General features: G+C 35.9%; 1 protein-coding gene across 3 annotated transcripts; it reads right to left on the reverse strand.

Moving 5' to 3' along the window:
* Nucleotides 1-235: 235 nt before the first annotated feature.
* Nucleotides 236-14669, reverse strand: LOC140764635 (rho GTPase-activating protein 7). Of its 3 annotated transcripts, none has more exons than XM_073103301.1 (22): nucleotides 14152-14668; nucleotides 13410-13446; nucleotides 11944-12020; nucleotides 10442-10512; nucleotides 10262-10340; nucleotides 9987-10131; nucleotides 9747-9866; nucleotides 9383-9460; nucleotides 9165-9220; nucleotides 9003-9072; nucleotides 8154-8241; nucleotides 6764-7004; nucleotides 5476-5697; nucleotides 4787-5110; nucleotides 4628-4677; nucleotides 3845-3905; nucleotides 3668-3751; nucleotides 3079-3192; nucleotides 2818-2987; nucleotides 1468-1537; nucleotides 658-846; nucleotides 236-584 (listed from the first exon to the last, which is right to left on the reverse strand). In XM_073103301.1, the coding sequence occupies exons 1-22, from the start codon at nucleotides 14212-14214 to the stop codon at nucleotides 396-398; spliced, it is 2598 nt and encodes an 865-aa protein (XP_072959402.1). In that variant the 5' UTR covers nucleotides 14215-14668; the 3' UTR covers nucleotides 236-395. The 3 variants fall into 3 exon arrangements, with proteins under 3 accessions (XP_072959402.1, XP_072959404.1, XP_072959405.1); XM_073103304.1 differs by having other exon boundaries at nucleotides 392-577; nucleotides 14152-14669; XM_073103303.1 differs by lacking the exons at nucleotides 13410-13446; nucleotides 14152-14668 and adding an exon at nucleotides 12382-12583.
* Nucleotides 14670-14704: the final 35 nt, after the last annotated feature.

The following is a 14704-nucleotide window of genomic DNA, read 5'->3' on the forward strand; positions in this document are numbered from 1 at the left end:
ACCTCTTTCTACTTATAATGATCTTGAATATGGCAGCTCACAAACACCAGCAATGTCACATATTGTTTTCCACTGTGTAGAGCTCATTCAGATCACATTTCTTCACAGAACCAATATTAAATTGCATTAAAGAGAAGCATCTCTTAAAGTCCAGTGGTGGAAAAAGGAGTTAACATTAGATACACAAATGATTCGATCACTCCATGTAGAAGTGATTACGAAAGGGAAAGTGATCAAGACTAAAGATACAAAATTTACATTCTCATGAAGGGTTTTACAGAGGAAAAATGAGAAACAACCAGATCTGTTCACGTAAACCAACATCAAAACAAGAGAAATATAGAAGCAGATGACTTGATTCAAGGATATACAAATGGCAGTTATAGACGTCTCTCTCATCTTGGGCTGTTCCACGGAGGTGACGACTTGTATAAGAATCCCTGGGAAGCTGCTCCATGACTCAAATCAAGACTATGGAGTTGTTCCATTAGTTGTGATCTCCGCTCCTTGAAGAAATCAAGACGGGTCGTGAGTTCTACGAGAGTGGAGGATGCCACTGATGGTTGCCTTGGATATCCTACACCCTGAGATAAAAACTCAGCTTGGCTTTCATTCACCTAAAAGTACTCAGGTGTGTGAAACGTGGCTTATCCTTACCTCACATATTTTGGGGGTGGTAATACTCATAGCAGAATTTGCTTCCACTGACATGCTGGTGGATGCCTCCATGCCTCTTGATTCACTTGCACATGTATCTAAAGAATTTTTCCGAGAAAGCTGCTTCAAACTAGCATAGGGTAACACTTGCTGTTTGATGCTCCTCCAATCTGCTCCTGATGAGTTTTCCTGTTAATAGTTTTAACCATTAGTCATTCAGATTCAAAACAAGCAATGCTTAGCCATCTGTTTGCTTATTACAAATTTACATATCACATGCAGATACTTTTAACTAAGTATATACTGCTCATAAATAAAGACCACAAGGGGCATTGTATAAACAAATTGCAAACTACTGTAAAATTGATAAAGGCAACAAAAGGATGGCAAACTTTATAAAAACCTGACCTTTGAAATGCCTTTAATTTGTTAACTGACCCTTAAGCCACTGATATTCACATCACATCTTTGAAGTTTGAACCATATTATTATGTTCACAAGATGTAGAAACAATAAAAACAATCAATGGCAAAAGAAATATGACTTCTCTAGTCTACACAATAATTCTAGTTGTGGAGGTTGTTCCTATTACTGCAACCTGCATTAGCATGGTGCATGTCTCTAGTCTTAACAAGGCAAACTAAGTGATGACCTCACCTAAAAGTAGTAATGCTTGAATTTTGGGACAACAAGATGATATAGACACTACTGATACAAAGATACACCTAAAGCTATATGTCTGAAACTTTCTTTGCTAAAATATCCATTTTTAGAAGTAAAAAAGCAAGAGAATTGATTGAACAAACATACCACACTTCTTTGCTTCTTTTCTTGGTTGCAGAAAGCAAGGCTCATGTCAAAATCTTGTTGAACAATTTTCCTGCAGCATATTGAACCCCAAAAGAAGTGCATTACCAAGACAAAATGTTAAGAAAGACCTGGGAAACAATATAATTTCTTCACACAAGCAATAAACAATAGCACCATGCATCTGTATTGATGAGAAAGAGAAGTGCAGAATTAGCATCAATTGCCCATACAGATATATTTGAATCAGCCATTTCCCTTTTATAGAAAAATATACGAAGCACATGATAATTAATTCACAAATGATAACAAATTGTTCAATGCAACTAAGCTTGTCCAAGTGAGTGCATGTAAAGGACTCTATTTTGGTCACAAGGAATTAATTTGGGACAGCTATCAAGTTTGTTCTCAGGGCACAGACTCATCCCAACTTGAGAAATACATGACCAATTATGGTATAATCAGCATACAACTATAGAAACATGATAATACAAGTCATCCATCCTCTAAAGCAACTGTATTGCTCACTTCTCTTTCAATCAGCCATCTAGCAACTTCACTATAAAAGCTAAACTTAAGCCACAGCAGCCCCATTCAAGATATTCTAGGTTGACTAAAGTCACTTAAGCCAAATCAAAAGGAGGGTCACTAATGTATTTATAAGGCTAAATTATACTTTCACCCCTTGTATTATCATTCCACATTTTATGACAACCTTGAAGAATATAAGAATATTCATAGTTTTCTTGACAAACGTTTTCTCTGGTTGTCAACATAACACAATCCTCCTTTATCTTTGTTTAGGACTGGCTACTGAAAGATTACAGTGAATGTGCATTGGCAAACAACTGGAGAAAAAGGATCCAGATAGTTGAACCCAAATAGTTGGGACTAAAGGCTTGGTTGTTGTGATTGAAAGGAATGGTTAACTTAATTTTGTAAATTCAAATGCTTGAGGACCTTTGACAAATCCACAAGTTGACGTGCAGATCTTTTAGCAGCTTTAGAAAAGATACCACAAAAGCTCCCATATGCATTAGTCACTAAAACAAATGATAAACCTTGTGAAAACAATGCAAACATGCCATGATATTGTGAATTCTATTAGACACATTCACACGTCTCCTTGAGGAAAAAAAAATATTGGTGTGAACAAACTTAGCAGAACAATAGATGAGCTACAATAGTCTGAATATCTTACTGTTGTAAACATGCAATGAAATTTAGAATTCTATTTCACATTCACACAAGCCTCTTTGAGAAAAACATGAGCCATTCAGTACGAATTGAATATATTGGTGTGAACAAACGTAGCAGAACAATAGATGAGCCACAACAGTCTGAATATCTTACTGTTGTGAAGTTTGAGACGGAAGGTGCTGATAGCGATCATTTGCATCAGTAAAAGATTGATGGTGATGTTGGCGCTGCTGGTTAAGTTGGAGGTGGAGTTCAGCAACCTTCTGCTTCAACCTTGCTACATCTGCTTCAGCAAGTGCAATCTCCTCGAGTTCTGCCCTTGTCTTTAAAGAGATATAAACATAAGGTTGCATACACCGATTCCAACATAATAACATTAACAGAAAAATGGTAGTGATCAAGCAAAATATAGACCTTCGAATCCATAGTACGAGAGCTAGAAAACTGTCCAGAAGACATGCTTAACCCAACTTCCAGTGCAGCTCTAAGATCTCTCTCAGCTTGTAATTGCTCTTGCAGTCTTGAGACCTATAAGAGTGAACCACAGAGTACAAGGGACATTGTTTGAGTTAAGCATATAGTTACTTAAGTAAATATTTCCTACAATGCAAGTGCATTATACACAAATAATCTGAATAAGTACAGTTTGTGCACATAACGTTTCTAGAAAGCCTTCAAAATTTATCTCTTAGGCTATAATGTTTCAACCGTCTCAATGGCCCAATGAGACAAGCATGCTTTAACCAAGTCCAAGGCTTAAAACTAAGCATTTTTAAGATTTTCAGACTGACCACGACCTGTATAGTTCTCTTTTGATGTAAATACAAATAAGCTAATGAATTATTTACAAGCATTGTGTGACTTGTTAGACCTTATAACAGTGTCAACCTTTATAAAGCTCAATACTCCAAACCTTTTAAGGCTATCGAGAATATAAATAAACAAAACCCATATTTGCAGGTAATGGTGTATAGTTTAACGGAGCAGAATAACATTTGCATACATCTTGCTCTAGAGCTAACCGGCGCTCATGCAAAGCCTGCTTTCTTCTTTCCAAACTTGCTTGCAGAATAGCATTGCCTTTGGCCTGAAAAAGCCATTTTCAAATTGAGGCAGTAAGAAATCAGCCATATTATCATCAAGAGCATGTCCCCGTAACAAGGGAAGCATAAATGCATACCTCTTTTGCAATCCTAATCTGTAGGTCATTCTTTGTGATCTCAAGCCTTTGAATAGCAAGCCTACAAAATTAGAGAATAAGCTATAGTGAAAGCTAAAACTAAGTAGAAATAATTAAGACATTTTCTTATGAATGATCGTTGACTTGAAATGATTTAAGTCCTCAAATAATGATCGTCCTCCCATTTTGAAATAAGCAAAAAGAATTAGAAAGTTATCGATCTAGACTAAGTTAGATATGTAAATTAAGATAACTAGATATGTAAATTTCCAAGCATATTGACGTATTAAGTTATTGATCTAGACTATGAATGCACATGTCACAAATTTCAATTTTCATCATTATCACCATGTTGCCTTTTCCCAATAATAAGAGGGCTATGCTAGAACACAAACATGAGAAGGCTCAGTTAAGAATATCATTGCACTATTGGAAGAAAAGTGATGCATTCATATCATATAGAATGTGTATAAACACAAAAACATTAAGAACAAATCTTTTCATTTCTTCCCCTAACAAAAATTTAAGAATATCATTGCAGATTTGCTTTACTTTTATATTTTACAAACTGAAATCATCATAACATGGATAATGCACTCACTGTCCCTCGTAATTCATAAATTTATAATGTATCAGCTAAGGAAATGCACCAGACACAAGGACAACAAACATCAGAAAACCATAATATCAATACAACAGGTTCAATAAAATTATGTTTTGGTTGCATATGCACAAAATAATATTCTACAAGAAAGTGAAGAAACGGGAAAAAAAGATACTTACTCTTCTTCACCAGATGAATCAGCTGAATCTGATGGATGGTTTTTTCTGGCCTACAAAACAAGATGAAGATCAAAATCACTTTGAGGACTTATACTGACCATACCATACTCCATATAGAAGCTTCTTTCTTGAATTGATTGTAAATGTCAAGTGACTTACAGTACTGCGGCCCCAAAAATTACTATGTTTAACATGTGTAAGTGATCCATTTAGTTTGGCTTGGTGTCTGTCTACAAAATATTCAGCTCCATGACCTGGGAAAGAAATTCCAGGATCCAAGGAAGATAGGATCTCTCCCATCGACAAGGGAGTCTCACGAATAGGCAGCAGACCAGGCATACTGTTTTCAGCCAATGTCCTCTCGTTGTTTGTTGAAACCAGTTCATTAACATGAGCTTGTGAACCTTGAGCCAAATCCGGTTTTGTTGCTGAAGTTTGATTATCTCTAGGGATTTCAGTATCCGAATCATCACCAGCAAACACCTGCTTTCACATAGGGAACACGTAAATCTTGTTGTAAATCGTAACAGAAATAATGAGAGCTTTCTTCAGGCAGTACAGCATCACAAATAAAAACATAAAGCCGACCTTCATGAAAGCAGATGGCATTATTTAGGGGAATGAAGCAAGTTATCATGTCATTTTATAAGATAAAATAAAAGAGAAAGTGGTACAGAAAACCAAAATTCCATTTGATGTGTACCTGAAGTAGGATGAATTTGAAAATAACCTATCTATCACGTGTCAAACAGCAGTTAACTTCCATTACTAAAGACTGGACCTATAGAGACAAACTACAAAATTGATAGAAAAGTGAAAACATCTTGGAACACACATGAAAAGCTAACCTTATAGTCATAAAGGTCCCTGCCAGAATATCCACTGCTTTCACTAAGCTTTCCACTAAGTACTCGTTCTGCATCATCATCCATTTCTGGATCTACATCATTTTCTGCATCATGATATCCATTATCTTTCACATCTGTACTTCCATCATCTGTTGACTCTTCACTGCCACTGACTTCCACTTGAGAGTCCGGTGACACAGAGCAACTGTGTAGATTATCATCCTGAGTAAAGGCAAAATTATGTTATCATGAAATTAACAGTTCAAGACAGAAGTAACTTCAGCAATACCCATTAGAACAAACACAGTTCAGACAATGTAGATAAAAAGTAAACAACTGCTTTAAGTGCAAACAAATGTTCTGACACCTTTGTAAGTAGCCATGTAAAATAAGTGAAGAAAAGTGACCAAACAAAATGGTTCTTATGTTGGATATATTGTGGCTGACCTATCAGCCCAAGGGAGAAAGCAAAATCAAGCAGCATATTGGAGTTTATTATGAGAGCCATCAGATCCATCATATCGATACATCACTCAGTTTTGCCATCTCCATAGTTGTGATATAGATTATAGACCAGATGACATAAAGTTAGCATTTGAATATAACTTAGCAAGTCAGGTGCACGTACAGATAAAACGTGGAAAGAATATCAAAGATGATTCTGACATGTTTAACTGTGAGTATATGGTGCTACTAATAAAAAAAAGTCATTCAAATACGCAAAAAATAAGACAACAAAGATAAGAAGATCAACAGATACGAGGCTAATAAAAGTTACAAAAGTAAGAAAAGACATCCGAATCCTTCCAGTGAAGAAAAGTATGCGATATAGAACTATATGGAACTGTACATGTGCTTTCTTAAATTACAAACATCTTCAAGCTACTTGTGTAAGAATTTGTGGTCAAGGACAAATTTCCTGTATCAATATTTCACATTTCTTTCAATACTCATTGATTACTCGGACAAGCATATATTTACTGATGAGCTTATGCCTTATAGGCTTATATTACCCATGATCTGTATGTCCATGAGAGGTCTGTAGCAATTGGCAAACATATTCTGCATCCTGATAAAATTAATAATGAATTATTTCTAACAAATACCAATACCATCACTCGTTAGATAAGAAACCATGTCATACTACAAGCGTCTTGAGAAGAAAAAAGCAATTTCTTTGGTTGGTTAATGAAAGAAATCAATCAAATAAATTTAAAGAGCATAGCAAAATAATGTAAAAAATAATAAATAAATAAAATTTTAACCTGTCAGCCCGTAAGAATCTTACATCAAATATATTCTCATACTGCTCTAGGAGTGTTGTGATTATAGCTTGAGCATTGTTGGCAGCATTTGCTGCAGCAAGAAGCTGAGCAGAATTATCCCCATTCACATCAAAGTCGTCCATTTCACATTCACCAGCCAAAAGTGGACGCAGCAAAAGAGGAGCCATACAAGCAGCAACAGCCGATGGGGTCATTCGATTTTCAGCAGTGTGTGAAGCAATTGCATGCATCATCTTCAAAATCCTGAGATGCAAAAGTACTGAAGATTAAAAACTGTACCAAGTTTCTTCAAAAACAAAAGGACCAATAGACAAAGGGCGGTAAAAAGATATTTCAGTAATAGTTGCAATAATAGAATCATTAGCAGCACTAAAATGAAAGCTCCTTGCAAAGTGAGGCATGGCACACCATAACTGCCATGAAGTTTCTGAGGCGATTTTATACAAGTTTTATCAGCACATGAAAAATAAAACAGCATAAAAATGTGAATTTAACTCTAGCCTGGTAATTATTGCAGTCTAACAGAATCAAAAAAAACTTGGACCCGCCAAATAATGCATATGCAAGAAAAAGACATTGTAGAAATCCTTCTAATAGCTTGACCTGTCCTCAAAGCAACAATATTTTTGGACAAGCGAATCTGGACAATTTATTCAGCTACTAAAGTAGTTATGATAATCACATTCAATGGAAACGTTTACTCCATTTTATCTAGACTTACTCCCATGCTTGATAATTTGAGAAGAGTAAACAGGAGCAAAGCCATTTTAACAAGACCATTGCTCACTGTGAACAAGTTGAACTCTTAGCATCACAAATCTCTAGCATTATTGCTTCTCAGTTCATTTCTCACTAGGTAACACAGAAGAAGGAAGTTTCACATTATAAAATATGAGCATGTTATCATTCTATTATCCGCAATGTTATTACTCATTCTTGTTATTCATGTAATGAGCACGCTTGGTTATCTATGTATTATAAATTGTAGAACTTATATTTTTAAAGCGTGCTTTACAGATTATGATTTTCACTTGCTAGTTATATAGAATGGGTTTATCCACTGAGCTAAAAATATTAACTTATCTTAATATTTTAAATAATGATCAGCGTGGTGAATAAACACGGTGCACTGGAACTCCTTTACCAGCACTTAGAACCTTTTTTTCAAAAATCTCCACTTAGAACTTCAGTTTTCCCCTTTTTCTATCATATATGTTATCCACAGTTAACTTCTTACAAAAACTTTCAAAATTTGAAGCTCCATGACATCATTGTTTTACATTCCTAGTATTACTATATTAAAAAATTAATGTATGTAACTTAGAACAGAATTAAAGAAAACAAAGTGAGGCGCAGTAAAGCAAGAACTTTAAAAAAAAAAAAAGAATTAACCTCTGCAATAACCGTTGATTTGGTTCTGGAAATGTCTCCAATATGGCAGAACGCATAGCAGTAATGCGATCTTCCTTGGGTTCCAGCCCTTTAACAAGTAAATATCAAGGTAGACAATAAGACAATAAGGTAGACAATACGCCATTGCTAGTAAAGGAAAGGTAAACATTCAACAAATGATGCCAGAAGTGTTTTTGATATAAACTGAAACACAACTGTAATCCAGCAAAATTATATTAAGGCCAAAATGACCAAATACCTCACTGTTCTTCAAATAGTGAAATTATGAAGACTACCTATGTGTATGTGAGTAGGACAAAAGCCAAACTATGGCTACCAGCTTTCCCTTGATAGAAATCAACTATCGTTACACAATCAAAGTCAGCTGATAAACATTGACAGCATTTGCAAGATGTCTGAACAAGAAAATATCGGTCTTTTGATGAAAAGGTCCGTATGATAAAGTTGGCATTGCTCAGTGGTGTAAGAATACAACCAACTTAACATTGTTGAATTTGGACTATAAATGAAAGTTCTTAGATCTGTATTATAAATATGAGATCAACTATAGTGATACTTTAATGGTTTTTAGATTAGAACATACTGATTTGACCCAATGGTGGGGTCATCACCAAACAATAGTGTAGCTATTAGAGATCACCTCCTGCACTTTTTTCCTAGTGATATTCTAATTGCTACAGAGAAAAAAGATTCTTCAACAAGAAATAATTTAATTATACTGGGACAGAAGTCCAGAAATTTCCACAACTCTATGATGTATGATTAACAAGAAACAGATGAGATAAGTCAGTCGGGTTCTTTTGAGAACCACTTGATAAGCAGGCTTACTATAAGCTTCCAGCAATGCAGTACAGCAGGATGCAGGAACAGGAGAAGACGGCAGCTCCCGGAGAACATGCTACAAAAAGATTATAATATATCAGACTCCTGGAGAACGGGGTATATTTAGTAATCAGCAAGTCACTCATCTGGTTAAGAGGTAAAAATCACCTTGACACAGTCACCAACAACATGAGCATCCTCATCTGCTGCAAACTCTGCCCTACCTGATGGAAGAATAAATGATGCAGTTTATAAACATGCATTGAAAGACTACAGTGTTGTGCTATACTATGATGATAATAAGTTGCCGACATTAAGATGCAAAAATATACAAACTGTAGACAAAGAATAAATTCAATATATTGCAAAGAATCTGAAGTCTAAACCTTGCTCATATTCTTGTACTCTCCGATCAACTTCCTCCACATCAGCTGATTGACGCAAGATTCCTTCCACCTTAGTTCCTGGGGCAGAATATTTGTGCAGCCAATTAGTTTGTGCACTAGATCTATTAGCAATGTTCGTATAGCAAGATGGTGCTCATTTCACATCTTAGAGGTTTAAGGATTATAACCAACATATGGATAAAGACAGAAAGGCATATATCAAGATAATTTATTTGTAATATAACACTATTTTATCAGCAGTACAAGGAACCATTTGAAACAAACTATAGTTCAATACAACAAGGAAGTATCACAAAACTAGTTAGGAAAACCTATCAAAATGCGTCAAGTAATTAGTGCCTACCATATCTCTCCAAAAAGCGCAAAGCTTTTTCTAGGAAAGAAGGTCCGCCATCAATGTCTTCAAGTGCAAGCAGAATTGGCCTGCCAACAACCAGTGATTTGATCGGCCGCTTATCTCTCCCTGTATAATATATAGCAAATCAATATTAAATGGTCATCAGTAGATAATATCCACAGTAAGAAAGCAACTCCAAGTCCTATTATGTCAATTAAAGCATAATCTTGTTAAAGAGGAACTAACAATGATGGATAGATCCTTCAAATGCATCATTATTGTCGTTACGAAATATTCCATTGTGTCCCATCACAAGAGCAGCATTTGGAGCTTGTGCAAGAGCACGTTCAAGTGCAGTTTTCCATTCAAATAAATCTTCAGACGTCTCTGCCTAAAAGGTACAAAGAAAAGAAAATATAGTCAGAAAGTGCATTATACCGGAAAAAAAAAATGCAAAAGAACATAAGTTGGCAATGATGTCAAACTCATTTCATCCAAAATGAATACTAAACTAAAAGTACCTTCAGAGTGAATGCACGCCCATCACGCCCATCCGGAAATAAAACAGTCAATAACTTCTTATCTTCCCTAACTACCACACTGAAGATAAGAGATATAAAAAGATTTTCTATTATTTTATCAGAATTAAGAAAAAAAAGGAACATTTTCAAAAGAAATGTAAAGGTTAGTGAAAAATGTACCTCCCAGAATTATTCAAGTCAATGCCCCCCAAAGTAAGGTTAACTTCGCCACCTCTTTGGGGCAATGCGCTCTACAATATCACCAAATAATCATCACATTCCAAGTGCAGAACAACAGAATATTATATAAGATTCCAAAACCATAAAGAAACACAATTTGCAATGCAAAATAGACAGATTTCAGCGTGAAACATAACCACCAACAATATGACCAAAGAAGTCTGAGAAAAAGGACTCATCATTCATGCAACCTCCGCAGAAAACAACTAAGGCCCCGTTTGGTTTCTGTTTAAGGAAAAAAAACTAAAGTAGCTATTCTAATTTTTACTGTTCAAATTATGCCTCTAATCTAGAGCAGGGAAATAGGGTGTTTTGTTAGAAACTAGAATAGCGGTATAATAATTATCTTTGATATGACATAAAATTAAGGTGAAAGTACAAATAAGAAGTAAAAAATTGACTTAAAACACACTTCATTTGACTTGTAGGTATGTATTACAAACTTATATGTACTGCATACTTGAGTAAGAAATGAGATAGATGGGTGATAGGATAGAGGAGATAGATAAAAAATATTGAGCAAAAACTTCTGATTTGTGAAATAAGATGACTCATAGGTAGGTAGTAAGAGAGAGGAGAGGAGAGAATTTTTTATATGACATGTGAAATAACTTTAGTCTTTAGTCAAATCAAGAGTAAAATTATGTGTACAATATTTTGAATAGTGTTTCTAATCTAAAGTAAGAATAATTTAATGTTTGATTACAAATCTAGAGTAGTGTTCCTTAATTTATAATAGAAAATTCCCTAACCAGGAATCAAATGGGAGCTAATTTTCATAAGGAGATTGAAAGAAAAAAGATTAAAAACCTAATCAGCCTCAATCCTAACCAGACTCAACCTAACTCGTATTCATGAACTGGATCCAAGACCCAACAAGCCAAGCCCGAGCGCATCAAGTTTTGGGTTGGTTTGGATCAAGCCTAAAACACTTACAAAACCTTTTACCTTCTTCTTCCACTCCCCTCTTTGATGGTCATCAACTCACCACCATTCTATCTCCTATTCTCCTCCTCCAATTCCTCCAACTTACTTTCACTCCGCTTCCATCCCTCTCTCTCTTTTGCACTCTCCACCATCCATGGTTTATTGTTCAGTTCCACTTGGCTTCTATTCATCGCTTCTCGCTCATCATGTTGCTATCAGCATGATTCCTGTGTTGGCGGCATTAATCATGCTGCACCACCCATCTAATGCCAACAAATCCACGACATACCCCTATGAAAGATCTTTCAAGACCTTGGTAACGTTGAACTTGAACAATCATTTTTTAGTTGTAAATTTTACTGAAAGCAGTGTTCCTTATCTTTGTGTTACATACAACCCCAACATATTAATTACTATCCTGTAAAATTAGATACAACAAATATTCTCAAATAACTGTCTAGCATGACACAAAGATAAATATAGGAATATTTATATTGATTGCAATAAGTACTGACAGGGTCATTTTTGAAGAACACTAGCGAGGTTCGTGTGAGGATAAACCAACGCTTTTTCCATGATTTCCAACCAATTCCTGCAATGTACAAAAAACAAATGGCTCATTGAATAAAAGCAACAGAAAACAGAAATGTCTATAGCTAAAATGGAAATAAAGCAATAAGGTAGTGAATCTGAAGGAGATAATTTAATTAATATGCTCAGAACATCAGCAATATAATAAAAGTTAATTTTATTATATGGGATGATTTTTCACTACATTTCCAAGCCGCATAACAGGAGATGTGTGGAGATTATTGTAACAGAAAGGTGTTCAAATGGGAAACAGCGCAAGAGAAGCATAAAGCGCCATCCAAAAGGAAACTGTTTGCATTCTGAAATAAGTTTCAAGCATAGGTCTAAAAATAGGTAGAAATTAACAACGGACTGCAATTTACCATGCATGTTTGCCGCAATTTCTGTTACTACCATCTGACACATCCTTGGGACGTAGGCCCAGAGTTACTGCAGAGTGCAGAGCCATGATAGGAAGCAAGTCTGAGAGAAGGAACATATTCTTTTGTTCAAAAAAGAAGGGAACCTAGAATTTGGCAAAAGCTAATAGCCCGTGAATATGTTGTGTTATAAATATGTATCTGGTATTTTGCAACATGCTTCTGGAAATAATCATCCTATCCTTTATAAACTCCATTATATAGTAGTCCACGATATTCTATTCCAATTAATCACTGAGTGGATTAATGAGATGACAAACTGCCTTGCCTACTAACTGATAGCACTGGCCAGCCTTGAATTAGTATGTTAGACACAGCTTCTGATCCGAAGTTGGAGAAGTTCTGAATGAATTACCATGCTGAGTGCACAAGTCCATCATTCCAACGTGCCAATTTGACTGATGAATGTGATTTTCAAAACATATCCTATGTATAGAATCTATCAATTGCAAAACAGAATAAGGGAGTAATTTTCTTCATACAAAATATAATTTAGCAAATGAAACTTTACTAAGATTTCTGCTGATCTGGATGTCAATTTACCAAAATTTATAATAACATTTCTAGATTAACATTTATAAACATGTTTCTTTATGATACTTCATCATTATTACCCATATAATACTCATAATACTTTATAGGTAACTTCCGAACTTCACTATGATAATTTGTTGATGCAATCTCAGCATTCTTGATAATAATCAGAAATACATTAAGAAGTATCATTCATGTGCACTTCCCCAATCGAAGCAATCCATACTTTGCATTTTCAAAGACAAGTAACAAAAATAGATTACTGCAGCTGTCCACATATTTACCAGGACGGTGATACTAAACACCGACAGATAATTGAATACATGGGAAAAGAATGCATCCATGTTTTTCCTAAGAAATAAACCATTCTTATGAAAAATGCATTTAAGCTTCACAATTTTTAGTTACTTCCACAAAAAAATGAACAAGTAGCTGACCTTTGGATGATATGAAAAGGGGCCCGCTCTTGAAAACCTGTATATGGAGTTGGCATCAGACAAAGATACATTCAACAGAAATTTTCAGGCTGTAGCAAGAAATAGTGAACACAAGATCCTGCAAAAATACAAGATTCTTTTTCCTGTCGAGTGCTGCCCAACTTTCTATCAGACACTAGGATTTATGATCTGTAAACCTAGACGAGAATCCCATAACAAAGGGAAGCAGTAAGGCTTTCTAATACCGGTCAATTAAACAAGACAAAGATACCAAAAATTATTTTGGTGTTGTTCAATAGAGGAAAACAACTCCTCATATAGCAGTCTTCGATGCATGAGGCTGCAAATTATGCAAAAGCAGTAAATAGACAGATGCACATACCAGTTTCTGGATTAATCAAAATTTGATTTCTACGATTAGTGATTACAAGTAATAATTAATTTTCTACATGCAATCTGTAGTGAGCAACTTAATAGGACAGAATAATTAACACTGTTTAGCCATGATGCCTCCTTTTAAAGTTCGTAAAAGAAATTGCACCTGTTTAGGCAAGCAATTCTACATTTTACACCAATGTTCGAGAACTTATCCTCCAAATTTTCAAGAAACTTGCAGATAGCACATAATAAGATCTACTGGTTCGAGATTACTAACAATGTACCCATGCAACGACTTCTTGAACACAAGCTCGACAAAAGAACAACTTGAGCGCAGAATATGTTATCTTTAAACAGACCATACCGTGTTCGACGACACAGCTCGCGACCGCTCAAACGCCGGCGCAGCGGCTGGAGCCGACGACATCTCACCACGATCTCCGGCAACGAGACGGCTCCCACCAGATCAGCCGCCGCAACATCCCGATCCACTCCGAACCCTAGAATCGAGTCAAGAGACCAACTCCCAAGAAAAATAGGCCCAAACAGAGCACCCGCATTCGATCGAAACCGCGAAAAGAAGCAACCTCGTCGCAGAAAATGACGGATCGGCCCACCGATCTGGCGTGCGAAGGGGGTTTGGTTAGGGATTGAGTTAGGGTTTTGAAAGCGAAGGACGAGGGGAAGCGAGATGGGATGGATGCTGAAAGAAAGAGACACGGGCTGCTCTCTCTCTCTCTCCTCCAGCTATGGATTCCTCTACTCTTTTATATAATCCCAGTAAAAGCTTCTCGGAAAAGATTAAAAGAAGAGGAGAGAGAGGTAGATCGAGCTACTAATGCCTGCTACTAGAAGAGTGGGATTAGGTGGGCGGGACCGCAGGAGAGAAAAGAACGGTAAAGAAAAGAACGGGGTTA

This window comes from Typha angustifolia, chromosome 8 (genome assembly GCF_048772165.1).
Source record: "Typha angustifolia cultivar Huaian chromosome 8, ASM4877216v1, whole genome shotgun sequence".
NCBI classification, from domain to species: Eukaryota; Viridiplantae; Streptophyta; class Magnoliopsida; order Poales; family Typhaceae; genus Typha; species Typha angustifolia.